Source organism: Staurois parvus, unplaced genomic scaffold, assembly GCF_062004578.1.
Source record: "Staurois parvus isolate SC_StPar_1 unplaced genomic scaffold, SC_StPar_1.0 ptg000090l, whole genome shotgun sequence".
Classification (NCBI taxonomy): domain Eukaryota; kingdom Metazoa; phylum Chordata; class Amphibia; order Anura; family Ranidae; genus Staurois; species Staurois parvus.
Genome location: NW_028317886.1, coordinates 25,038,860 through 25,066,507, shown reverse-complemented (window position 1 = coordinate 25,066,507; position 27,648 = coordinate 25,038,860). Strand labels below are relative to the sequence as shown.

Here is a 27,648-nt window from a genome sequence, read left to right as displayed (position 1 = left end):
CGAGTATGTGAATACCATATGTGAGATACTTTTTTGCAGTCTAGCCAAGTACAGGGCCCCAAAATCCAATAAGCACCTTCAGGCTTTTAAATGGCTTTATTTCCTCATTGCACTACCTATCACAGTTTTGGAGGCCCTGAAATGCCAGGATAGCATCAGCCCCCCACCCCCGCCTAAATGACCCCTTCTTGGAAAGTAGACACCCAAAGGAATGTGATAAGCATGGTGAGTATTTTGCACATCTCGTTTTGTTGCCACAAGTTTTTGGAAAATGAATAAAGAAAACAAACTATATATCAAAACCTTGTGAGAAAAAATGAGATCTGCGTCTGTGATAAGTAGTGAGGAAGTTGCCCACCTTCAGGTAGTGAGGAAGTTGCGTACCTTCAGACTTTCAAAGTGGTCATTGGATTTCAGGCTCCTGTATGTGGCTAGGCTCCCAAAAAGTCTCACATGTGGTATCCCCATACGCTGTAAAAGTGACAATGTATTTTGGGGTGTATTTCCACATATACCCCTGGCTTGTGTGAGCAATATATATATAATTTAAGTGACAACTTTGTGTTAAAAAAAAAAAAAAAGTTTGTCATTTTCCAAAAACTTGTGGAAAAAAAATTATCTTCCATGGACTCAATATGCCTTTCGGCAGATAGCGTAGGGTGTCTACTTTCCGAAAACTGGTCTTTTGGGGGTGTTTGTACTGTCCTGGCATTTTAGCACCTCCAAGAAATGTGATGGGCAGTCAAAGTAAATTCCATTATCTATACCAGGGGTCCTCAAACTGCGGGCCACATGCAGCCCGCCGGCAGGGGCGTATTTTCCGCAAGGAAGGGACACTAACTACAGGGGTGGGCAGGGGGCTGCTATACCTTACCTGGCTCCGGTCCCAGTCCCACGATCCAGTCCAGGAAGCGCTGCTCCTTCACTCCGGCCACTCCCTCACTCCTGCCGCTCGGCTCCGCCTCCTCACCGGTGATTATGTGCCAGCACTGTAGCTCAGGAAAGGCACAGAGGCGGCCAATCACCTGCGAGGAGGCGGAGCCGAGCAGCCCCGCGAACATCGAGTGAGGGAGAGGCCGGAGTGAAGGACAGCTGAAGGTAAGTGTGCCATGCTGATGGTGCTGCTTCAACCAGGTATGCTGGCTGCAGCAGCACCATGCTGGAGCAGGGGTCAGCAAGTTGAGTGTCATTGGTGTCAGTGGGAGGAATAGTGCCCCGTCATTGGTGTCACTGATCCTAATGATGGGGCCTTATTCCTCCCACTCACACCAATCATGGGGCGTTATTCCACCCCCCCACTGACACCAATGATGGGGCACTATTCCACCCCCCCACTGACACCAATGATGGGGCACTATTCTACCCGCCCACTGACACGATTTTGCTCCATAAGACACACTTGGGGGGGGGGGGGGGGGGGGGGAAGGTCTGTGCGTTTTATGGAGCGGCCGGCCCAGTATTCCCGCCGCCGTTGTATGTCTGCAGTCTCTGGTCATCTCCTGTACTGTGTCCGCATTTGTTCATAGTTTTTTTTGTTTTTTTTTGTGTTTTTTTAACTATAGTCCAGCCCTCCAACGGTCTGAGGGACAGTGAACTGGCCCCCTGTTTAAAAATTCTGAGGACCCCTGATCTATACCATAGTATATCTTTCACACAAAGCAATCAATATACACATATTGGTATTTAATTTTTTTTTACCAAAAACATAGAATACATTTTGGCCTAATCTATTTTTTTTTTTCCCCAAAATTTTTTGGGTTTTTTTTTTTTTTGTTTTGTTTTATAGCGCAAAAAATAAAAAGCGTACAGGTGATCAAATGCCACTGAAAGAAAGCTCTATTTGTGTGGGGGGGAAAAAAAGGATATACCGTATTTTTCGCTCCATAAGACGCACCTAGGTTTTAGAGGCGAAAAAAAAATATTCTGAACCAATGGACTGCAGACACAGTACAGGGGATGACCAGAGACTGCGGACACAGTGCAGGAGATAACCAGAGACTGCTGACCTTTGGAGAGGGAGGGGGAGCGGGTACCTGAATTTGACAGGTACCCGCTCCCACTTCTGCGGAGTTGTCCTTCTCTCTTCTTCCCGGGCCGGCTTCTGTGACAGCCGGGTGCCCACTGCGCATGCGCGAGAAACGCTGCGCTTTGTGAATAGCCCAGCGCCTTCTGGGACCTGTCATGTGTCCCAGAAGACACCAGATCATTCACAAAGCGCAGCACATGCGCAGTGGGCACCCGGCTGTCACAGAAGCCAGCGCGGGAAGACTGTGCAGCGCTGGAGCGAGGAACAGGTAAGGCCCTGCAGGAGAGAACAGCTGAGCGGCCGGCCCGGTATTCTGACATGGTGGCGGCAGAAATACCGGACCGGCCGCTTTATATTCGCTCCATAAGACGCACTGACATTTCCCCCCCTTTTTTGGGGGGAAAAAAGTGCGTCTTATGGAGCGAAAAATACGGTAAATTTTGTTTGGGTATAGCATTGCAATTACCAGTTGAAATAGTGCTGTGCTGAATACCAAAATAAAGGACCTGGTCAGTAAATCCTCAGGACAAATGGTTAATGGAAGGGGTCACTTTAGAGTGCCAGTGCACTGGGATGCACATCGTAGCTGGATTGATCATGTACATAGCCAAAGATTTGCGATAGTCGAATTGGCGAGAGATGGAGGTTTTCAACTAGAAATTACGTGGAGAGTGAAGACCTCTACTACTGTTTACTACCTCCTAAAATCATAGATGGAAAAGGTCCATCATATATGGAGCAAAGCGCCTTCATCCTGCTCACAACACCAACCGTGGTTAGAGATCACGGGATATTTTGTGTCCTGTGCCAACGTGTTGTATCGCCAATTTATAGGAAAATTGTGGGCAATTATGTTGAATACTGCCTAAAAGGGGTATTTTTTTTCTCTGTACAGCAATATAGATATCGGTTTTGCCTATACATGCATTAAATCTGAGAATAAAGCTATTAGAACATTGTGAAATGGTTGCTGTAAATGGGGCATTTTTTAAGTCCTACGTGAGTAATTCTAAAACTGTTTTCTAGCTATCTTAATTGTATAGCACAGGACAAAAATATTCGTACAGCATGGGCTATATGCTTGTACCTTCAAGTGATTGGACACTTAGAATGTTTGAGGACATGCCCCCTTGGCACCCCCCCCTAACAACCCTACCCCACTTTGTGAGTCCTCAGTTTTCGGTGTCTGAAGGTAGTTGACATTTTCTTCTTCATGGAGAAACTCGCTTAACTAGCTTTTTTGTTTTTTTTTTGTTTTTTTTTTTTGTTTTTTTTTTTCTTTAATCTTCAGCTTCTTTTAGCATGGCTGTTTATCAAATGTCGGGATAGAGGCAGTGCATGTAGTCCAGCACAAACTTGGTAAAACCTTGAGAAGCGTACCCCATACTGTGTTAACCGCTTTTAATGTTGGTTCTAGCATGGAGTCCTACATCATTGGTGCTTACCTTGGCACTCAGTGCGGTGTGCTAAGTTAGCTGCAGGGTACTATACAGGTCCTGGACCACAGTCCATAACTTTGGAACCCAGTCCCTGAAAATCCCTTGGGGGGTATGCCTACTTTAACAGGTGAAACCTGGAATTTTTATAGTCCAGTGTCATGGACAGGTAAAAATAGGGTCACCTTGTATCTGACAGTTGCTGTAAAAAAATGTCTTTTAGCAGTGTATTCACCTAACAGCGCTTCAATTTTAACACCAGGTTTAAAAGTTTCAGCTAAGTCTCAGGTGGATGACCACGTCTTACATTGTACCACTGGTTGCGTACTTTAACGTCACTTTTTAACTGATGTATCCTATCAAAGGAGATTTGGAAAGGGATGAAAAATCCAAAATTTATCAGTTACCACTGGAACAGGGTTTAAAAGGATAAGCACTAGGTTTTTGTGGTTTCTTTTCCTATACGAGTCAAATTACTGAGTGAAGTTTATACCCATTAAGGAGTACAAATAAGGAGCATCGGTTGAAACCTATGTGGGGAACGCAAGCGCTGTATGACATTAATTGTATAGTCATATATCCCAGGTGAGAGCACATCTGGTGGAAGGCGTTTTATGTTGCTACATAATTATATTGGAACGAAGTGGTGGAATGAGATAATGGAATTGGAGAAGATAGTCAGTCATATAAGAAGAACACTGGACGGTGTTTAAGTGCGCTGTGGATAGGGCACATATATGATTGGGATTGGACTGATGACTTTATGTATTGCAAATGATGGGGTTAGAACACTATGAAGCGCGGCACTTTATGGTTATTAGTATAAAACCACAATTATATGAGTGTGTATGGTGTGAGCGATTCACAGGATATAGTACTTGTAGCATAGCAGCTTACAAGGGTTTTGGTGTATAGTCCATTGGTGTGGTGGAGGAATCTTGCAATAGAGAAACCTGTTGTAGGAAGACACTCAGGGGTTTATTTACTAAAGCTGGAGAGTCCAAAATCAGACTCCCTTCTGCATAGAAACCAATCAGCTTCTAACCTCAGCTTGTTCAATGAAGCTTTGGCAATGAAACCTGGAAGCTGATTGGTTTCTATGCAGAAGTGAGTCTGATTTTGCACACTCCAGCTTTAGTAAATAAACCCCTCAGTGTCATGGTGGAGAGCTTTCTTCTCACGTCCTGTTGCCAAGTGAAGTGAAATCTTCTCACTGGTAACACAGCCTGCAAAAAGATTTTAACTTGGTGCCAAGCTTTAGACCATTGCCAGGTGTTCCAGTATTTTTTCTTTGTCTCATAAATCTGTATTGAGAAACAGTCTGCCACTGCAGACCACCTTCTGAAAATGCTAGCTGCTGGCCTGTACTTGGATCCTCTGAAACGGATTCACTGACCCCGAACAAGTATGTAGGGAAGATGAGGTGGGATACATACACCAACTTTTACTCTAATAATGAAAGTTGTTTGCTCCCTTTTATGTCTGTTTTAAATGTACCACTGAAAGTGACTTGTTTTTATCGATTTAGAAAGTGCAGAAAAATACCTGTTGATCCTTCCAGAAATTCAGAGCTATGCTATGTCATGTATATTTTGCTGGTTATCTCATTGAGGGAAAGGAAGAAGAAGAATTCTGTTTAATAAAGGTTACTGGGCAGGGATGACACAATTTTCCATGCGATTTTAAGTTCAGAAAAGGTGCTTTATTGTCTCACAACTGGAGATTTGGATCTTGCAGGATATCACTCAAGAACAGGTATTTTTATACTGGCATATTTATTTTCCTCCTTTGAAAGACTCTGCATGCATTACGGAGATGTGCAGACATTTTTTTGCCCTAATCTACTGTACTTTCAAGGTCACTGAAAAGTGAGCAAGTTAACATAATAGCCAGTCAACTAGTATCTTCCGAAAATGAGGTCAACAGCAGTCTTGGTTCTCTCCATGATGTGTTTTTGTTAAATTTTAGGTTTACAAGCTCTACTATCTCTTAAAATTACTAATTAGAAAATGTAAAATGTGTTCAGTTGTTTTGGTTGTGTGCTCCTTCCTTTTTTTTTTTTTTTTTTTTTTTTTTTTTTTGGGGAGTGGAGGTGGGGAATGAAATTAAATGAAATCTGCCAAACAGGGCAAATTGCATGTTTGCCACAATGTATAGGTGTGGTAAACGTAGTCCGCACACAGTTTGGTTGTTCTGGGATTTTCTCCAATTTACACAACTAGACATAATATAAACATTTCAGGGAAGCTCGGCACACAATAAAATCTGTCTACAACTGTTGGGAGGCCCTGTTGAAGGGTATGAAGTCACAGCTGTGTACTGCAGTCCCGTTGTACTAAGTAGGCCTGCTGGATTTATTTCAAAAACTCTGAAGAAAAAGTTTATCCCTACTCTTTAAATAATATTATGGAATGTTTCGCGAAATCCGTGTTACCACAAGCAAAACAATGCTTGGACTTTGTCGTCCCCCCCCAATGGCCTGTGCAAGTTACATGCATGGTCCATAGACTATGGCATTAAGAAGCAATATGAGAATAATAATGACATGGGGTCTTACATTTATAGCTAGCCAGGACAACTTTTGTATATATCTGTGCTAGGCATGGACATTCAAATGTAAGGGTGCTTGTGACAACTTTTATGTTTACTTTGAGTAGATCATACCTTTTTAGGGGAATGACATTTAAATGCATACCATAAAATGTTTCCCAGATAGCCAACATTTAAAACCTATGCTGGTCTTGTTAGCAATCTAAAGCTCCCCTTCGTTGTGTCCCCCCCCACATGCTGATGTGCGTACAACTATATCCTATACTGTATTGGCAGTATTAATTGACTTATAGTGGGACTGTGATAGTGTGGTGGATAATCTGGCACTAACAGACTAGCTGGAGGGTCACTGACACTGATGTCATTGGTGACACTAATACAGTGATAATACTGTACTAATGACATTGGCTGAGAAGAGGATAACATCTAGTAGCAATCAAGGGGGTTAACTGTGTGTCTTACAAGTGTAAAGTGTGCTGCTTTTACTGACTTATCTGGCTGTTTCTTCTACTTGCTTTTCAGGGAGAAGAAACTGCCAGATCACTGTCCTATGTACAGCAAGTTCTGTGTGTTTTTGTATCGCAGAACTGTGTGTGTGATTGGCCACAGCCGATTTCAGCTGAAACTGTTGGCTTAACACCCCGGTCACATCAAACCCTATTTTGAAATCGTGTGCAACTTACAGTGAAGACACACGATTTCAAAGTCGGATGACATGCCGATAGAACTCACATTCATTAGATGCGATTTCAGCTCGCAGATTGCATCTAATGAATGTGAGTGTCAGTGTCTTAATGTGCGATTTGCTGCAGTGCGATTTCTAAAGTAGTACTTGCATTACTTTTTCTGCAGTTTATTGCGATTTCACGTACATGGAATATAAAGCAAATTGCAAGAAATCTTTGCAAATGTTCACAAGTCGCAATAAAGTGTTAAGAAATCTCACCTGAAATCGCACACTCATCATGCAATTTTATGTCGCAGCAGTGTGACCAGTGACTTAAACTCTCAAAGGTGTGGAAATGTTTGAAAAAAACTACTTGTCCAGGGACTATATCAGGGCCGCAATCTACTTGTCCTTCTATAACTGTCTACTGGTCCAGATTAAAAATATTTTTTTTTTTTACCCACAATTGTATTTAAATCTGAGGTGCTTTTAGGAATGTCTGGGGCTTTTAAAAACAAAGGGGCTTTATGGCGACTTAACAGCGCAATATTAAAAATATTACATGTTTATCTCCTCCTCCCCTCCCTGCCTGTCTCCAACTCCACACCCAGGGACTAGCAGGGAGGAGAGAGACCTTGCAGTGTAATGAGCACTGATTGGGTGCTCCTCAGGAAAGGGCAGTCTCGGGCTTATCCTTTATCCCTTTTTGTTGCCAGAGCCGGATTTGCGTTTTTTGCACACGTTTAAAAAATCATTTTAGGCCTGAAGGTTACATTAAACCCCCAAACATTTTCTATTTTCTGAAAGCAGAGACCCTAGAGAATAAAATGGTGTTAGTTCCAATTTTTTATGTCATCTATTACCACAAAATTTCAGTAAAAAATAAGTTAAGGTCATTTTATTGCTTATTTGTGCCATAAAATTATTTTTTTGTAAAATTTAAAAGGAGGTTGCAGCTAGTAAATATCCAACTTAAATTTTGTGCATGCTTGTGAAATGGCGTTTTAACTTCAGTACCCTATGTATTCTATAGGTAACACTTTTTTTAAAAGCCCCTTTTATAGAGGAGGAGTTCTAGTGCTAGAATTATTGCTCTCATTCTGGCGTGCGATGCGATATGCAACATGTATATTGCAATCAACATCTTTGTGTGTAGGCTTCCCAGCGTCTGCTTTTACGTTTTTTTGTTTTAATCACATATGTGATTTTCGGTGACAGATACTCTTTATTGAGACATTCAAGGTCTAAAAGACCCTGCATGTCTCCCCTTTGCACCACTGAATGTAATGCAGTGTACATCGTACCGCATTACATTCTCTCAACAGGGACCCAGAAGTGACGTTTCATTATGTCACTTCTGGGTCAGGACAGGGAGGGGAGTGGATGTGTCTGCTCTCCCCTCTAGCCAACGGCGGTGAACAGGTCCCGGCCCGCAGATGGGCAAGCAGAGCCCGGGAGACATAGCGAGGGTAGGTTCACACGGGGGGCAGACTGGCACTGTGTGGAAGCAGTCTGCGGCAGCGCTGCCGCCCAAATGCTTCCACCTGACAGGTGAGCCCTGCTGCTTGCCCACAGAAGGGCTGAAGGTTGGGAAAAAAAAAACTGTCTTGGGCGATACAAATTCAACTGACTTCCTGTCTCTCCTAGAAGCCTTTCCTCCTGGCAGCGTTTTGGCAAAATACACCTGACACGTGTAAAGTGTGTAACTCGTTTAGACGCATTTCGTCTCATTAAGCCTCCAAGCATTAATTAATTTAATTGGCCGGATTAAATAATTTAGTCTGGTCATTGGAATGAATTAATGCTGAAGTGCCTAGCATTAAAGCACCTTTACACTCGTTTAGACTTATTAGGCGTTTTTGTTTTTTTTTTGTTTGTTTTTTTTGGCGAAAACTCTGCTGCTCTTGGACATACCGGCAGTGTTTTTTTTTCTTTTTTTGTTTTTTTTTCCTGCCTCTAAAATCTCCTGCCACTAAACGCCTCTGAAAGTCTGTGCATATGGACACATAGGCTAACATGCAGTGGGAGAAAAAAACAAAACTCCAGATGCCCCAAGAAGCAGCTATAAAAATGTCCAGTGTGCATGAGGCCTAACAGTGCTTATATATTCATCTTTGAACATGTCCTTTAATCATTTTTATCTTGGGTTTAGCCACAATCCTTCCAAGACCCTGGAGAATGTGTCCAGGACATATAAAAAAATGTGCATTTGCAGTGGCCTTTGGGTCCATGCGTACCTGCATGTGCAGGTAATATTAAAGGAGCACATTCATTTTAATTGGCTCTTAACGCATGAAAAGTGCAGCTAAACTATTTTTCACAATTTTTCAGTCCATCTTTGTGCGTGCTATAGTGAAGGTGCAGTTTTCTAGCCCAACTTGTACACCCTACGGTATCATTTCAAAATTAATATAAATATACCACCATACATATACATTTACGTTGGAGTGTTAACAAATTCTTAAATTTACTTTACTGCACTATTCTGCAATAAAAATTTACGTGCATTTAAGAATTGTTCAGAGTAGCTAATGTGCTCCTGAACACACAACATTCCGTTTTCTCTAAACGTAGCTACACTGAGTGCACCTAAATACAAGTAAATACGCTTTGCATATTGCTGTTTAAAGTGTGTGTGTGTGTGTGTGTGTGTGTGTGTGTGTGTGTGTGTGTTCACACATGTATTTCATTGCCAGTATGAATGAGGCCTTAACTGCTGCAGAAACTGAAAGATGTTCCAGAAGTTGCACATTGGTTTTGAGGCTTGCAAATTGAGATGCTCAACTTTTTTGTAATGATTATTTTAAAAACTTTTTTTTTTTTTAAGCAAATAATCCATGAAGCTGTTCAGTTTTCTTGATCGTGGTATAGAAATAAAACCTATTTCAGCAAAGTACCAATTCTGCATGCACTGGCACCTGTTAGGATGGCACCATGTTGGGCAGGGACACAACCATCCATTTTCATACGTTCATGGCCGCCTCCTTTTCAGCTGTTAGGTTATGCAGTAGTCTGGTTGTTCCACGTGTATAATTAGCAAATTATACATCAGCTGTTAGATGAAATTGTGGGCCTAGTCTAAAATTAGAGAAGAGGGGAAGGTATAAAAGGAGGAATCTGTAGCATCCAACACACGTTGTTTCTTGCCCACCCACGTTATGCTCTCTCATCTCTGCAGTGACTGTGCATGTACAAAACACTTTTCAGTTCAGGGAACAGGAGGCAGCATCTAGAGCAGCTGCACCATACATGAATGTGCAGCACAGACGTTTACCATGTCTTTTAATCTTTCTTCACTATGTATTGACCACTTTGGGTGGTCCCTAATGTTTTGGGTAAAGAGTACTTGGCTACACTTTTTTTTTTTTTTTTTTTTTTTTTTAAGCTTATGCAAGCACCAGGAAACTAAGTTGTTTAAAAAAATGAGTGGAAAAACATTTAATATAGAAGCTGTTCATCCATATATAATTGTATCTAGTGTTCAGTTTTATGGATCACTTGCACCAGGAGAAACACAAAAGTATGTTTTGCCTAAAAGCTTGGCATACACTGGGGATGATTCAGTAAAGCATTTGCGACATTTTTCTGGCGTTATGGCTGTATTTGAAAGTCCTGTGCCAAAATCATGAAAGCCATGGAACGGTGTTCTTGCTATTTCTGGCACGTATGACAAATCCAGGTAGTTATGTGCTACACTTCAATCATAAATTAATAACTCCATATCCATAATAAGAAAACTAGAGATAAATAAGACACTTTCCATATTAATTGTTGTGTTTTTTTTTCTTGGGAGAGTGCATGTGGTCAGCACAGGGCCAATCAGCACTGTTCAGACAGAGGTCAGGGGTTCTGCATCCTAGCGCAAAATGAAAACTCCTACAAGCTTTAACCAGTGCTCAGCTGGACACTGATAGAAGTCACAAGACTGCTATATACTGCTGATGAGAAAAGGTGTTTAGCGGTTTATATTTACTAAAATAATTGCATTTCTGTGTACTGTGGGAGACCAGATAGAGGGAATGCAGGGTCCTGGGTTTAGGAACACTTTAACTCTTCAGACTAAGAAGTTGAATCCAGTGCAATTTTACATCAGCTAATCGCAGTATATAGTATGTTTTCCAATCTTTTGAAATGTATGAAGACAATTGAGTCCCTAAGCCCCATCTCTGTGAAGTACTAACACTGAGAAAACATCGAAGAAATAGTGGGAAACTAGCTAAAACTGAACTAACTAGCACTAAACAGGAGGGGCAGACAAATGAAGAAACCAGATCATACAGTAAACAAGTTGTAGCTGCCCAAAACTGCCACTAGATGTGAGCATACCATAAAACAACCTAATGCAATTTCTCTCATAAAAATTCATGTAAGTGGGATGGAACACTAGTGCGCCTGAAATATTGAACAATACAGCGACTCCAGAGATGCAATGGAATGTTTCTGTGCTATTCCCTTTTGGGCTCCCTCAGCCAGTAAGCTGTAATGGTACTGGGCATTAAAAAAAAAAAAAAAAAAAAAAGCGGAGATGAAACTTGAAGTGGTTGTAAAAGCTTAATAGTAATTATTATTTCAGGTACTTATATAGTGATGTCAATTTACAAAGCACTTCACATATATATTGTACATTCACATCAGTCCCTTCAAGGGGCTTGCAATCTAAGGTCCCTAACTTACGTTGATATACACATACTAGGGCCACGACAGGATCCTATTAACCTACCAGTATGTCTTTGGAAAGTGAGAGGAAACTGGCATACCTGGAGGAAAGCCACGCAGGCACAGGGAGAACATGCAAACTCCAGGTAGGTGGTGCCGTGGTTGGGGATTTAAACCAACGGCCCTAATACTGCCAGGTAGAAGTGCTAACCATTTAGCTTAAGGTTTTTTAAGCATGAAGGTAAAAAACCACCTCTGTGCAGCATCCTCAGCTACCCCAGGACTCCCTCTCCTTATTGGCTGATACAGCTGCGGGAACCATTGTCAATCACAGCCAGTGAGCCAATGAGAAGAGAGGGGGAGGGAACGAGCTTTGGGAGTGCGCGTGCTCAGGTGCCCCATAGCAATCTGCTTGCTGTGGCGGCACCCAACAGGAGGGAGAAGCTAGGAGCACCGGCAGGGGACCCAAGAAAAAGGATCCGGGCTGCTCTGTGTAAAACCAGTGCACACAGCAAGTAACAAATAATGTGTTTTTTTTTTTTGGGGGGGGGGGGGCCTAAGAGCCTTTAGAGTCACTTTTAAGCTTAATTTTTTTTTTTTTTTTTTTTTTTTTAATGAATGCATTCTTGTGTGTATTTTGTGTGGGGGTTTTTTTTTTTTGTACTCTGATGTTTTTCACCTTCTTGATCTTTGTGGCCACTTCACTATTACAAATTTGTATGTGTTTTTGTATCTGCGTACTCTCCAGACAGGATTTATTTATGCCAGTATAAACATGCAAGCATGAAAAGAAAGCAAGTGTGTATAGAACCTAAATATAGTAATAACTGCAGCTAAAAATGACCCTCAGTACCACTCAAAACAATTTTGTGGCACACTGTCATTTGACTGGGTGTGGTGTCACTAGTTGATTTGTAACTTGGTACTGAGGGCTTTCCCTTTGCTTTGCGTTGTACATGCTTTCATTTACACATGAGGTACTTTGCTTAGATGGGAAATTTGAAAATCAAACTAAACATGTTTTAAGCCTACATTCTGATGCAATTGGCTAAATGTGGAAATACACACATTTTGAACTGTTCTGTCTGTCAAGAAGATTTCAAGGTTGGTTTTTTGTTTTGTTTTCTTTTTTTGGGGGGGGGGGGTTGTCTGCAAGATGTGTAATTTGAGCACCCCTGCCAGAAAGTAGTCTAGTCAGTGACCTTGTTTTTCTCCAGTGCAGGCGTGCAATGCAGCTTGGTCATTGACCCTGACTGCTTCGCTGGGATGTGATGCATTGCTACGCTAATACGATCACTTTGCTTTCTTATCACCATTTTACAAGCCTTACAGTTGTGCTCAAAAGTTTGCATACCCTGGCAGAAATCATGAAATGTTGGTATTGAAAATATGACTGATCATGCCAAAAAAACTTTTTTTTTTTTTGTTTTGATAGTGATCATAGCCATTATTAGCCATAGCATAGCCATTTATTCACATTGTTTTTTGGCTCCTTTTTAAATCATAATAACAAAATCACCTAAATGTCCCTGATCAAAAGTTTATATACCCGGAAGCTTTTGGCCTTGGTACAGGCACACAAGGTGACACGCACAAATTAAAATGGTAATTTAAAGTTAATTTTACACATCTGTGGCTTTTTAAATTGCAATTAGTGCCTGTGTATAAATGGTTAATGAATTTGCTAGCTCTCACATGGATGTACTGAGCAGGCTAGATACCGAGCCATGGGAAGTAGAAAAGAACTATCAAAAGACCTGCATAACAAGGTAATGAAACTTAAGATAATGGAACTAGAAAGATGGAAAATGATATATAAATACATCCAAAGCCTTGGGTATGCCAGTCAGTGCTGTTTTTTTAATTATTAAGAAGTGGAAAATTTGAGGACTCCTTGATGCCAAGGTCAGGTAGACCAAGAAAGATTGCAGCCACAACTGCAAGAAGAGTTGTTCAAAAGGGAAATGCAGAGGGAAACCCACAGGTAACCTTAGGAGAAATGCAGGCTGCTCTGGAAAGACTGGTTGTTTCAAGGAGCACAAAATGACATTACTTGAGCTGCACGGTTGAGTTGCCAGAAGTTTTTACTGCACCAATGCCACAAAAAAAGCCCATTTGCAATATGCCAGACAACACCTTGACGCACCTCACAGCTTCCGGCACACTGTAATCTGGAGTGACGAGACCAAGAGAGAGCTTTATGTTCACAACCATAAGCGCTATGTTTGGAGAGGGATCTACAAGGGCCTATAGCAACAAGAATACCATCCCCACTATGAAGTGGTGGCTCACTGAGGTTTTGAGGGGTGTGAATGCTGAAGGCACAGGGAATCTTGTGAAAATTCATGGCGAGATGAATACGGCTTATCAGGAAATACTACTAGACAATTTTTTGCCTTTTGCATGTCCAGTTTTAAAATTGTGCACACCCGTGCAATGGTGACACACTACATATATTTTATTATCCATAGGTGAATCTTTAAAAGCCTTTACAGGTTACCACTTTAGATTTACACAGGAGGTCAGATGTGAGAATTATTTCTTGATCTGATGTTTGCGGTGACACCTCCCATGTGGTGCGATTAGTTTACATACCAACACGGGACCAACTTGTGCGTTCGCCTTTGCATGTAAGCATGTGGGGCGCGGGCGCTTTAAAAAAAAAAAAAATTAACTTTTTTTTTTTTTTTTTTTTTTTTTTGCTGCTGGATTTCAATCCATGGTGGCGTATTGTTACCAATGGTCTGGTTGGTGTCTGTGGTCCCAACTGGCTTGAGATTATTCAAAATCTCCTCCCATGTAGTTCTGGCTGATCCCTCACTGTTCTCATGATCATCCTTACCCCGTGAGGTGAAATCTTGCATGGAGCTCCAGACCGAGGGCTATTGATGGTTTTGTATTTCTTCCGTTTGCTGATAATTTCTCTCAACAGTTGTCATCTTCTCCGTCTTGCTGATGGTCTTGTAGCCCATTCCAGCCTTGTGTAGGTCTACAATCTTGTCACTCATGCCCTTTGACAGCTCTTTGGTCTTGCCCATGGTGGTGCCCAAGAAAGAGATTCTGTGGACAGGTGTCTTTTATACACATAACGAGTTGTCGTTAGGGGCATCTTCTTAACCAATAGCCGTTTAGTGGCCAGGAAAAGGCTGAAGATTTTCGGGTGGACGCCATATGGCGTCCTCGCGCAGTTTGCGCGCTTGCAGAGCTGCGCAGCGGCGCAATCTGTCATGGGCCGTGTACCTCGGACACGGCCGATGACAGATCTGAGTACCGGCCCCCATTGCCGGTACCATGTGACCTGCTGTGACCAATCACAGCAGGTCACATGACAATTGTATACAATGGATGGCTTCATCCATTGTATACTAGTGTCTAGCTGTGAATGGTCACAGCGATCACAAGCACACAAAAAAAAAAAACCCTGAATGAATCGATGTTGTTCAGGTAAATGCTTGCTTATAGCAAAAAAATTCTTATGGCAAATTGTGTATAAAAAAAAAAAAAAATACTGATCACTTCCCCAAAGTAGTACAATGTTACTATGGTAACATTGTACTACTTTGGACATAGTGTAATATGAAAAACAAATTTTAAAAAAAGAAAAAATTAATTAACATTTAAAAAAATATTTTTTTTTTCATACGGTCACCAGTCAGTGTCCCTGATCACCACCATGCCAGTTATATGATGACTCTGTACTGCACTGGTGATAGTATGTAAAAAAAAAAGGGGTCATTTGGGGGATATCTGTACTGTTCTGACATTCTTGGACCTCAAGAAATTAGATTGGCTGTCAGTACATCAGGATTGATCAATATTCAGATATATCCCATAGTTTGTGAACTCTATAACTTTCCTACAAACTAAAAGATGCATCCTAATTTGGGTTATTTTCACTAAAGACATGTAGCAGAATACATCTCGGCCTAAATTTATGAAGAACAATTATTTATTTGCAAACTTTTATAACAGAAACAAAGAAACGTGTTTTTGTTTGTTTTTGTTTTGTTTGTTTTGTTTTTTTAAAAATTTTCGGTCTTTTTTTGTTAATGTAGCAAAAAATAAAAACCCCGGTGGTGATTAAATACCACCAAAAGAGAGCTCTAGTTGTGTGAAGAAAATGATAAAATTTTAGTTTGGGTACAGTGTTGTATGACCGTGCAATTGTCATTCAATGTGTGAGAGCGCTGAAACCTGAAAAATGGCCTGGGCAGGAAGGGGTAAAAGTGACCGGTATGGAAATGGTTAAATTGACAGGACTAATCTGTGTACCACATGAACACATAGCCAGTCTGTGGGAGCCAGAATTTTTGGTTGGATCAAATACTTATTTTACTTACTGAACTGCAACTCAGTTTGCACAAAAATACAATATAATACCCGACTGGTAAAATGTTACGCTGAGTAAATAGATACCAAACATGTCAAGCTTTAAAATTGTGCACACCCGTGCAATGGTGACAAACCACATACATTTTATTATCCATAATCAACTCTTTAAAAGCCTTTACAGGTTACCACTTTATATTTACACAGCAGGTTCAGTGCAAGAATTATTGCTTGATCTGATGTTCGTGATGATACCTCACGTGTGGTGCGATCGTTGTTTACGTACCAACGTGAGACTGACATGTGGGTTCACTTTTTTTTTATCATAAGGAAATATCCCTTGTGATAACACACCAGTGACTTGTCACTTCCTGTTTTGCCAGATGGTTTCAAAATACTTGTCACTTCCGGTTTCTCGGACTGTATAGAGACTATCAAGGCTGTTCTGGTCCCTGATCAACTCTATGGTCAGCCGGTAGAACCACCGGCTGTAAACTCTGGTCTCCCAGTGTGATAGCGGAAGGCTGATTAGCCGCTAGGCTTGCTTTTACAAAAAAGCCGGCCACCGGCTGAACTAATCCTTACCAGGATGATACCTGCAGCATCCATACTCTAATGCTCTTAACTTTTAACCAGCCAAAGATTGTAAACTTGAACCCATTAAGTCTTTTGTGTGTTAGGTTTGCTGCACTAGGTTTTTAAAAGTAAAACTTTCATGACGTGGTTGTATCTGTGAGAATCTCTAGCTGGTTTAATATCAATTTAGCAGTGAGGATTTCATGGAGGTATCCTCCCATGTGGCTTCAGTTTGAAAATTTTTTACAATGTTACTGCAAAAGCGGTGACCTGTAAGTGTTGCTTAAAGGAAAAGTTCACCTTTTTGGTGAAAAATAAAAAATGCACTTTTTTTTTTCAGGTAAAAAAAGTGCATGTATTTTTTGCTCCAGGAGCCTGTAAAGCATTGCAGCAGCGATAGATCGCTGGTGCAATGCAGGTTTCCTGAAGATCTGTCAGTACATCTGCTTGCCTGTATGGGATGTACGAGCAAGCAGATATACTGACAGATTGAATTAACGATCACTACAAGCCGACAGCAGCCAAGGATGTTGGTACTTGTAGTTTCTCATTCACAGGAGAGTGATGCAGCCAATGACGCGGAGTCCTGCACAGCCACGGTTTTTTAATTTTACAGCTGTCAAAGCGGTAGATCGATGGGTGAATATGCTGTATATGCGTCATATGGATGTAACCTGTTATGAAAGGTGAACTTATCCTTTAATTACAGCAGAGAAACATCAGGTCATCTGTCTGCCCTGCAAAACCTGACTGTGCTGTGTGACAGGTGTGTAAATCCCAAAATTAAATGGACAGAAATGCAAATGGTTGGCAGGAAAAAAACATTTCCATGTATTCATTTCATCTGTGTATTTAGTGCTTTTGGCTAGACTTTTAACTGCACATAAATTGAATGTAAATGTAATTTATTTATTTTTTTCTTTCTCTTGTAGTCCTCCCTCCAGTCCTTGTTCCGCGGCATAGTGAATACAACCCACAGCATAGTCTTCTGGCTCAATTCCGTACCATGGAGCCCAGTGAGCCCCACATGCCACACAATGCCACTTTTCCAGATTCTTTCCAGCAGCCAAACAGCCACCCTTTTCCACACTCGCCCAACAGCAGTTACCCAAATTCTCCTGGAAGTAGCAGTACCTATCCCCACTCTCCAGCAAGTTCAGATCCAGGAAGTCCTTTCCAGATCCCAGGTATGTTTTTTGCTTTTTCTTTTAGAAGATACTAGCTATAACTGGTTTCTGTCCGCTTTTCAACTGCCATAGCGGTACAAGTAATATAAATGAGTATATGGAAAATGTTACTTTAACAAGTGTAATAGCAGTCCTATGGCTGTATTCGCACCCCTTCGGATATGCTAAATGTTCTTGGATTGACTTTTTTTGTAACACACTGCATTGGTGTGTGTGGGGGAGGGGAGGAATAACAGAAGCCAAAATGCATTTTTTTTTTTTTTTTTCTCATTGTGTTATGGCACGCATTGCAATGCGTTTAAATGTTATATTTTTCACCCAGCACACACAAACATAACACATTGGTGTGAACTGAACATATTGATGACCATGAATTTTGGCTTGTTATTGCATTGGACCTAAATTAAACCATGCAAACCAATGAATGTGAAAAGAATAGCCCCTTAGAAAAACAGCGTAGAATGCATATGAAAGACATGGGGTGTTTTTTTTGTTTTGTTTTGTCTTCAGCTCCAACCCGTTTTTGATAGTAGGATCTCATACTTGCTGCTCTTGTTCTTGCGTGTTGAAAGTGTTGATGCAGTTCATGTATAGCTACAATCTCTTTGCAGTAGAGCCAAGTCTATCCATTTCTGTAAAATGGTGCTCATGGAATGACTTTCATTATGGACTAGCTGCTAAATCCGTGAATGGAATTTCTTGTTAAATCCATTTGGCTATAAATAATCACAACCCACTGCTCAAGATCTTTAATGCAAGATTGCGGAGCTGGAAGGTGTCCAGAATGTCAACTGGACACTTTTTTGTTCTTTCATTTGTGTAATTGCTTGGGCAGCCTATATATACATTATCTTTTTTTTTTTTTTTTTCCCCAACCAGGGGATGGAACAGTGGATTTCCCCATACACACACTCTGTGAATAATCCTTCCTGTTATGGTATTCTATTCTAACAGCGGGGAGCCTTCCTTACTTTCATAATACAATGATCAGTGTTGCCGCCCATAGCCTACAGCACTGATTGTTCAGGAAAATCCAGACAGGCTGGCTGTATAAAAGTTGATAGTGACTTTTGTACAACCAGCCTTGCCCATACATGGATCATGATGAACCGGCTGGATTTCAATCCATGTATGACCGTCTTTAGTAATGTTTCTTTGATAGTATTGTCTGTAAAAAGGGATGTTTGTTGGCAGGGGCGGACTGACAACTCGTGGGGCCCCGGGCAATAGGGGATCATGGGGCCCCTGTGTCCTTGCCCAAACTCAAAAAAGCCTATAAAAAAGGTACCAGGGGCATCTCATGGGCCCCCCTACTGAGCCCGGGCCCTCGGGCAGTGCCCGAGTTTCCAAATGGTCAGTCCGCCCGTTTGTTGGGAACCTTTGACAGAATGTCAGATGGGATGAGTCCCTTAGCAGTAAGTTAGGATATAACTTAGTAGTTTGTATGTAAATAAGTATCCATACATCCATTGTCAAATGATTTATAAAATTAAAATAATAAAAGGGCATTAGAAAAGTTAAAATTTGCATATAAAGTAAGTGAGCTGAAATTTCTCTATTGGAGCCCTGTAGAACAGTTGATACAGGTGTCATGGATTAGACCCCTACTGTTTAACAAAAAAATGTGTTTTGAGTTATTTAAGTCCTTCTCAAAGTGGCATTAGAGAGTTTTTGTCTTGGATACCTGTAAAATACCGAAACATGAGGTATATTTCAACAGATTGCCAGTCTTTAGTGCAAGGTTAGTGGTTTCCCCTAGTTTTAGTTGGGCTATTTCATACCTACAAATCATACCAGCATATTTTCTCTTTAAATACATTTTTATTAAAGATTTTAAAGGCTACAGAGCATAGCCAACAGTTAGGGCAGTCCTATGTTTTCTTAAGCTTCATGTCTTACTCCTGAAGGTGGCATTATAACACTACAGTCAAGACTAATAGCGGGCAAAAATGCAACCCACAAAAGAACCCCCAGTAGAAGAGCGAGACCTCAAACCTGGCAGCCAAAACATACATCCGAAGATGCAAAAACATCAGCCTTGTAAAATTTAAAAAGCTATGAAAAGATGACCAGGTAACAGCCTTGCAAGCCTGGAGACACAGATGCCTGATGCTTGCAGCTGGCAATTGCTGCCATGTCTACGTGCTTGACTATTGCTAGCTGAACAAGACAAATGAGAACATGGCCCCATCTTTAGAACAATCACAGCTGATGCCTTCATCCTTCTTTTTTTCCTGTAATGCCTTTACAGTGCATGTGTACAGGATTTTGTGGCTAAAAGCTTGGTCTGCTTAACCTGCCTGTAGGAAGCACCTCATATGCATGCCTTTTGATAGTGAATTCCTAATTGGGGAATCTCTCCATAAATTCAACAAAAGTTACTGAGGGAAAAGGTGCTTTTACAAAAGAAAGTCTAAGGGCTCTTTCACACCTAACACAGTGGGATGCAGTTGGATGCATTTTGAACTGCACTCTAACTGCATAGAGTGTCCAAAATCCAGGCTATTTTATGGGCATAGTTCACACCAGTGCAGATAAGTACAGCATGACTTTTTTTTTTTTTTTTTTTTTCTGTACCACAAATGCTTGCAACGCATCACAGTGCACATAGAAGCCCAAGGAAAGAAAGAAGGAAGTGACCTTACAAGTCAAATGCAGATAGAAAAGCACACGTCAACTGCATGTAATACGTACAAGGAAACCTTTTACCCTCCCAGGAGTCCACCTCCAAGCCCAGCCTTGGACCACTAAGTCTGCCCAAAAGTCATCCTCAGTGTAGGGGCACCCTTTCTCCTTGGTTGGGGAGGTGGTCTGGATTTCAAAGGAATTAGAATCTCTGCCCCCCCCCCCCCCCCCCCCCCCCGACTTTCCAGCCTCCAATCTGCCAACCTCCATTCAAAAACATGCAGTTTTAGTGGCTGCCTTGCACCAACTTCAGTCATAAGGAGTATAGTTGTACAAATCCCTTCAGCGCAAAGATATTATAAGGCTTTTATTTAAAGGGTGAGTACACTTATGTAAGGTGCATTTTTTTTGTTTTCTTAGAAGCCTGCAGAACATTGCATCCGCACTCAGCAGATCACGTACAGTGTCAGGCTCCTACAGACTCTCATTGCAGCTGTCTGCCCATACCTCTCCTCCTGTACACGCAGGCAGTTACATTAACTACAAAAGTGCTTACAAACGCCCTTGCAGTTCATTGACAAATACAAGCCGTATGCTGCAGTGGAGTGTAGCTAATTCATTTACAGAACTCTGAATGACGTGGCTGTGTGGGCAGAACCCTCGCAGCCATGCTGTTTTTGGATTGTGACAAGTGCGGAAGAGGATCTCCCGCCTGCTGTCACAATCGGTGGTTGGGGGTGCTGGACTGCTGATTTTAGTAACATGATACTGAAGGTGAACTTGGCCTATAATCCTGTTAAGTCCCCAAACCAAATGGAGGTATCTGCCCATATTGGACTTAAAATCTCCAAACCATTTTGTTTGGGTACCAATATTCCATATGGAATCGGCAACATCTATCATTGCTTCTCTCAGTGGTCTCTGCACCCCGAGATCTTTATTTTACCAAGGTGGTCTTTCCCTTTCACCTCAAAGAGGGTATTGTCCTCCCTTCTCTGTGTCCTGCTCCAAAACGCAAGAGGGAAATTTCCCCTACACTGTTTGGATGTCGTTAGGGTCTACCTGGCAGCCACGCAGAACAGAGTCCCTTTTTATCGTACCTGGATGCCCTCATATGTGTCTATTGGGCTTTCCAGCATCAAGCCTCTATATCCCAGATTTGCAAGACTACCTGGTCCTCACCACAGGTTACCCAGGTTCTTCCAAGTGAATTTTCAGGCCTCAGCTGATGTAAGCTTAGGCCACAAGGTGCTTCAAGCGGTTATCTGAATGTTTCCAATTTGTTTTTCTGTGGGCCCACTGGCAATTGTTTGCCATGTTGTTGCCCACCCCTCGGTTTGTTTGGGAACGTCCCATGGTCTATGAATAAGTCATGTGCTGTGCGATTTAAGATGAGAATTTAATTTCCCTATAAACTCATTATCTTGGAATCCATTACAGGACAGAGGTGCCTCCTCTCTGATTTCTGTGGTCATTCCTTATTGCTTGCATAAAACCTAAAGTCTCAAAAAATGGATTGGGCTAAATCAACGTTTAGTATGGGCATCCCTAGCAAAGTGTTTTTTTGTTTTTTTTTTGCCAGTGTCCAATTACCTGAAGATAGCCTGCATATAATCCCATGATTTTATTAAAGTTTTACTAAACCCACAAAATAAAATCAGTCTGTATATGCAGTAAAGCTTGCTTGTTATACTCACGGTGGAATCTAAGGGATTAATCCTCTGCATTGTGTAAAAGGAATGTTTGATCCTTCTTCCAGTGCCCCCCTCTTATCTCCTGATAAGACATATCATGTGGAGACACTCTGCACATGCTCAGTTTGGAATGTGTTGTGCTAGAGGGTATTTTTTTGTTCTTTGGGAGTGCATATGATCAGCACGGGGCCAGGGGTTCTTCATCCTCCTAGAGCAGAAAGAAAACTTCTCCTACAAGCTTTAACCAGTGCTCTGCTGGACAATGATAGAACAGTCTTGTGACTTCTAACTGTTGATGGGAAAATGGATTTAGCATTTTTTATTTACTAAAATAATTGCATTTCCATGTTCTGTGTACTGTGGAAGACCAGAAATAGTGAATGCAGGGTCTTGGGTTTAGTAACACTGGGCACTTATACCTCTTCCTGCCCAGGCCAGCTTTCAGCACTGTCGCACTTTGAATGACAATTGTCATGCAACATTGTACCCATATGAAATTTGTGTAATTTTTTTTTTCACACAAATAGAGCTTTCTTTTGGTGGTATTTAATCACCAGTGGGTTTTTTTTTTTTTTTTTTTTTGCTGTATAAACAAAATGCTAAATTTTATAATGGAAACAAAGACCAACTTTTTTTTTTTTCCTTAATTTTTTGCGAACTGGTAATTTTTTTTTCTCCTTCACTGATGTGCATTGATAGGCAGCACGGATGGGTGGCGGCACGGATGATGCTGCAATGCTGGGCTCTTGTGGTTGGCACTGCTGGGCACTGATCATCAGTGCCGATCTGTTTTCTAACAATTGCCGTTTATCGGCAGTACTTTCCTCACGCTATGACAGCGTGAGGAAAGTGAAATCGGCAGCTGCATTTACCCGGTGATCTGCTGTGTCATTGGACACAGCTGATCATGTGGTAAAAAGTCGCTGTGATTGGCTTTTCTTTTACCACATCACGTGATCAGGGGGCGTGCGGGAGGGCACGTTCTGGGAGGATGTCATATGAGACGCCCTACCCCCCAGAACTCGACAACCACGCTGTAGCCGTCATTCAGTTGTCAAGTGGTTAATCTACGTCCTGTGCATTACTTCCAAGACGAGATGTATATGGATTTTAAAAAAATTATGGCCTTTTTAACTTTATACTTTAAAGTGGTATTGAATGCTAGGCATTCTAGTACTTCTTTTTTTTTTTTTTTTTCCCGACCACCATCCCCAAATACTGTGGCACCTGTTCATTATCTCTGGCTCTTTCGATCTGTTCCACTTCCTTGACCTTGTGGGTACAGAGCTGTGGTGCAATTGGTTCCCAAATTGCAGAGAGGAGGTAACAGGGGCGTGCGTTGTTAGATGTTGTGTGAATGTCTATGGGCATAAGCTGCTTCACCCTGGAGAGTGTTTGCACAGGTGTTTCTAACAGCCAGCTACCTATTTAGAACCAAACAGGAGGGTGGTGCCTGTGGTTGGGGACCAACCACAGGAGAGCAAATGAGGCAAGTATAAGAAAAAGGTATTGTAAAATGTGGGCCTGTTCTTCAAAAAATAAAAATGGAAGTGTGCCATATTGTGCCAACAAGGTGGTAAAGCTAGACAATCAAGGTCAGAGTTTCTGTGCTGAATAAACTGTACTTGTTACCTATAGTATACTGATGTAGAGTCTGTCGTTTTTTTTTTTTGTTTTGTTTTGCCTGAACATTTGCTACTCCTAACTCCCAACTGCCATTCTTCAAACCTTAGTTGAGTTTTGGTGACTGTATCTGCAGCATTCATTTAGTAGTTTCCTTGTTAAAATGTCTTTCAGCGGACACCCCTCCTCCAGCTTATATGCCTCCTGAAGATCAGATGACCCAGGACAACTCTCAGCAAATGGATACAAACATGCTGGTGCCCCCCATCCCTCAAGAAATAAATCGATCAGGTAATTACTTGGTTTGAATGCCTAGACAGATCCATAATAATTTTTCTCTATGTGGCAGGGTGCAGTTTTACTAGGGTTCAAACTTTGCACTGAGACTTCCCCATACAAACTTGGTGCAAAGTTTGCCTAACCCCATAAAAGGAGAAAGCTGTTTTTAAAGAAAAAAATCTGTGTCTCCCTAATTCTGAATGGGGCTGGGTAAGCTGTTAATCCAGGCTCTGACAGACCCTTAAGCTTACTGTTAAAAAGTAATGTAATAAGCTGCATGTTTCGGACTCTGTACAGCCACCCTTCCCCGACTTCTAAACAGAAGAATTTCTGAAATGTATCCACTTGCCTAAAATAACCAGAGGAAATGTCTCACATTTTTCATGTGAAGTTTTGTCATTCTGAGTTTTCTGCTGACACAGGAACTTTGCATCCTTTTTTAAAATATGAAAATAGGGCTATAAAACACTCTACTGTCATAATGACATACTTCATTTGCTGCGTGAATGCAAGCATTGTTTTCACGGGACAGACAGCCTTTGCCCTACCTCTGCTTAAAGTGAAAGTTTTTAAAAGATGGCTTTGACACCTGTTATCTTTATTTTAAAGTTGCACATTTAGTTGTCTGTTTTTCACTTTCTGTTTTAGGAACATGTTATGCTGTTCCCGTGGGAACAGTTTTCTCTTGGCCTGAAAGTTGTTCCTACTTCCCTTTTTTCTTTTCACTGCTCAACACCCAGCATTTCATTGCAGGTCATGTACTTGGGTACCAAATTGTAGAAAGTGGTCAGATTATGCACAGAGCTGCTCCACTGAATCACAGTTTAAAGCTATACTTCAGGTGATTTATAAAAAAAGAAAAACACACACACACACACACCCTTGCAGTGGATCCCAACTTGTACTGCAAGGCTTGAATGCTTGTCTAGTGGATACAGTACAATCACAATTGCTTACTTTGCACACCCTTGCGCCATCTGGTTCTGGCATTCTTCTCCTTCCCAAATCTGATTTTGTAGGTGGAGCCTTGGTTACATCACTTATAAAACAGGAATATTATGGCAGTTGTAGTGATCGCAACTTACAGAGGAGACTTTGGCAGACCGGTTGCAGCATTGGAAGGACCCTGTCCAGATAATGGCATTTACTTCTTCTGGCACACCAAACATAGGGCAGGGGCAGTGCAACTATGGATTTCTTCCAATTCCTGGGACTGGGCCACAGAATCTACTGATCGACTTCTTTACAATGTCCTGTCGGATTTTCCCTGCTCGATCAGCTGTGCTGATCAGTGTACTCTGATGGTGGGGAAGCGTCTCTGCTCTCAGAATACAATCGCTCAGTGGGGAGCATTCCTCCACCAACCTAGAGTGTGGATGGGCTGTTTTTAAACTAGAAGGGAAGTATGGCAATATGGATGCTTGTTTTCAATGAAAGCTGCATGGAATGGGAATCCTCAGGGAATCTTAAGATGTGCAGACCCTTTTTAAAGCCATTCTTGCATGAAAGTATAGGGGCTTGATGTTAGATGCCTGTCTTTGTCTGACTTCAGTATGTCCATCCCCAAACAAGCGTGCTGTAAAGAAGTATCAGAAAAGTTTAAGCATTTATTAGATCTATACTTGCCCTGGGTCATCGGCTCCGACAACAAAGTTGGAGTATCAGATTGGCAGCCAGGAACTAGCTTTCTCAAGAGCGTTCATATGGAAGACTTCCATAATCTGTGTTGTCCCTTTTTAGGTACACATCACCAGGTTATATTGCTAAGCTTTCTAATAAAAAAAAGTGATAAAATAAGCACCCCACATGTCTATCCACTCCTCACTGGTGTATTAATTTTGCCTTTATCCCTAGAAAGTTAATGGCTTACAAGGCAAACTTACTTTAATCTCCCATAACACCCTTATGGCTCTTAATGTGAGGGGTGTGTATGGACATTATGGAGTTGTGGGAAAAATGGGCCATTTGTTTACTTCTGTGGAAAAAGTGCACCCTAGGATAAAGGGCTTCTGGGGTGCCCAAGACACTACATTTCTCTTAAAGCGGCCTGTTCTTAGTTCTAGAACCACTGTAGCAGTGTACGTACCACATGACCACTGTAGCAGTGTACGTACCACATGACATGTATACTTACTCTGATAAAGATATTTGAGATACAAGCTGTCAATTAAAAAGCCCAAGGCTACCTCTCTACTCCCAGCTGAGTCCACTTTTCTTAGTTATGATACTTGGCTGTGTTTCATGCATACAGTGGCTGCGTGCTTGATTGATGTATAAAGGGAACACTGTAACACCACTGTTGCAGTGTATTTTGTCTTTTCACTTGTATATGTAGATCAAAGTTTTTCTTTAATTCTTTGATCTGCACATATGAGCTTTAGCAGCCACTTTTCTTTTTTTTTTTCCTTTAATCTGAAAAGAAGTTTTAGGTCTTTGTCCTTCATTTTGCTTAGTTTTTTTTCCAGTTTTTTTTAGTTAATCTTCTGTAGCTGCGCAATTAAACAAAACACAGTTTGTGATGCCACGTGCTTGAAACTATTAGTTATTTAATAGCAGAATAAAGTGTTTTTTTTTTTTATTTCCAATAAAATTAGTTTTTTTTTAAAACCTACCACTATTCACAGTGGATACAAAATATGTTTGGGTCGAACACAACCACAAGAGCCTAGTTTTCCTAAATAAAATGATATATACATTTCTGTACATCAGTAACTATGATCTTTTTAAACATATCTAAAATGTAGAAGTTGCAACTGATCAGTAGGCAATGTAGAGATTTCAGAAGCAGAAGTTAATGTCACTTAATCATGAATGTAATCTTTGCCATTCATTAATTTGAATAAGAAAATACTATCTCTTTTCAAATGCTTTCTTTGTATGTAGATTGGATTACAGGCCTGTCTCAGTTTACGAATTTAATTCGTTCTGTGGGACTTTTCCTATAGCAAAAAATACATAAACCAAAACGCCGTTCCCCATAGGAGTGCATTGTAAACAAATTAATCCGTTCCAGAGGTCAGAAAAAAGTAAACGCTACTAAAATACCGCATAAGTTATTTTATCAAGTAATGCAGTATTTTAGTAGTGACAACCATGTGTTAATGTTTCAGCTGTCAGCGGGGCTCCCCACTGACAGCTGAATGTAAAAGAGAGAATTGCCAGCAATTAAAAAAAATATTTAAAAAAAAACTGTGTGGGGTCCCCCTTCCCATCCATACCAAGCCCTTCGGGTCTGGTATGGATTTTGAGGGGAACTCACATGCCAAAATTTTAAAAAATATGGGAGGGGCCCCCTTTTTCTGACCTGCTGGGCTGCATGCTCGGATAAGGGTCTGGTATTTTTGTAAAATTTTGGCGTGGTTCCCCTAAAAACCCATACCAGCCCCGAAGGGCTTGGCATGAATGGAGGGGGGACCCCGCAACGTTTTTATTATGGTGCCGGTTTTTAATTACCGCTTTTTTTTTTTTTTTTTTTTTCCAATGCAAATTTGTAAACGGAGGCATTATTTTCAATGGATTTTCATTCGTAAATCAAAAATTGCGTTAACCTAGGCGTTCGCAAACCGAGGTAAACCTATACAGTCTTGCATTTAATGGAAAGCTATAATGGTTTGAGGCCATTTGCAGTAATTTTTCAATGTTCATATGTTCTCAATTTTTTTTATATTTTGCTCTATGCAACCCAAAACCAACTTATTTCTTTCGAAGTGCCAACACTGCAATGAAACCTGAATATCGAGCTTTTGGGTTAGAAAAAACAACTCGTACAGTAGTGCAAACTAATTAACAGTACAGGGATGACCAGAGACTGCGGACACGGTACAGGGATGACCAGAGACTGCGGACACGGTACAGGGATGACCAGAGACTACAGACACGGTACAGGGATGACCAGAGACTGCGGACACGGTACAGGGATGACCAGAGACTGCGGACACGGTACAGGGATGACCAGAGACTGCGGACACGGTACAGGGATGACCAGAGACTGCGGACACGG

General features: G+C 41.3%; 1 protein-coding gene across 1 annotated transcript in view; it reads left to right on the top strand.

Annotated features, from left to right (window-relative positions):
• The window catches only part of SMAD1 (SMAD family member 1), a 94,761-nt gene that overhangs the window by 52,361 nt on the left and 14,752 nt on the right, over positions 1-27,648 (top strand). The window contains exons 3-4 of the mRNA XM_089670492.1: positions 17,173-17,427; positions 23,544-23,660. Of these exons, the coding sequence (XP_089526618.1) occupies positions 17,173-17,427; positions 23,544-23,660 (372 nt within the window). The remainder of the gene's footprint in view (positions 1-17,172; positions 17,428-23,543; positions 23,661-27,648) is intronic.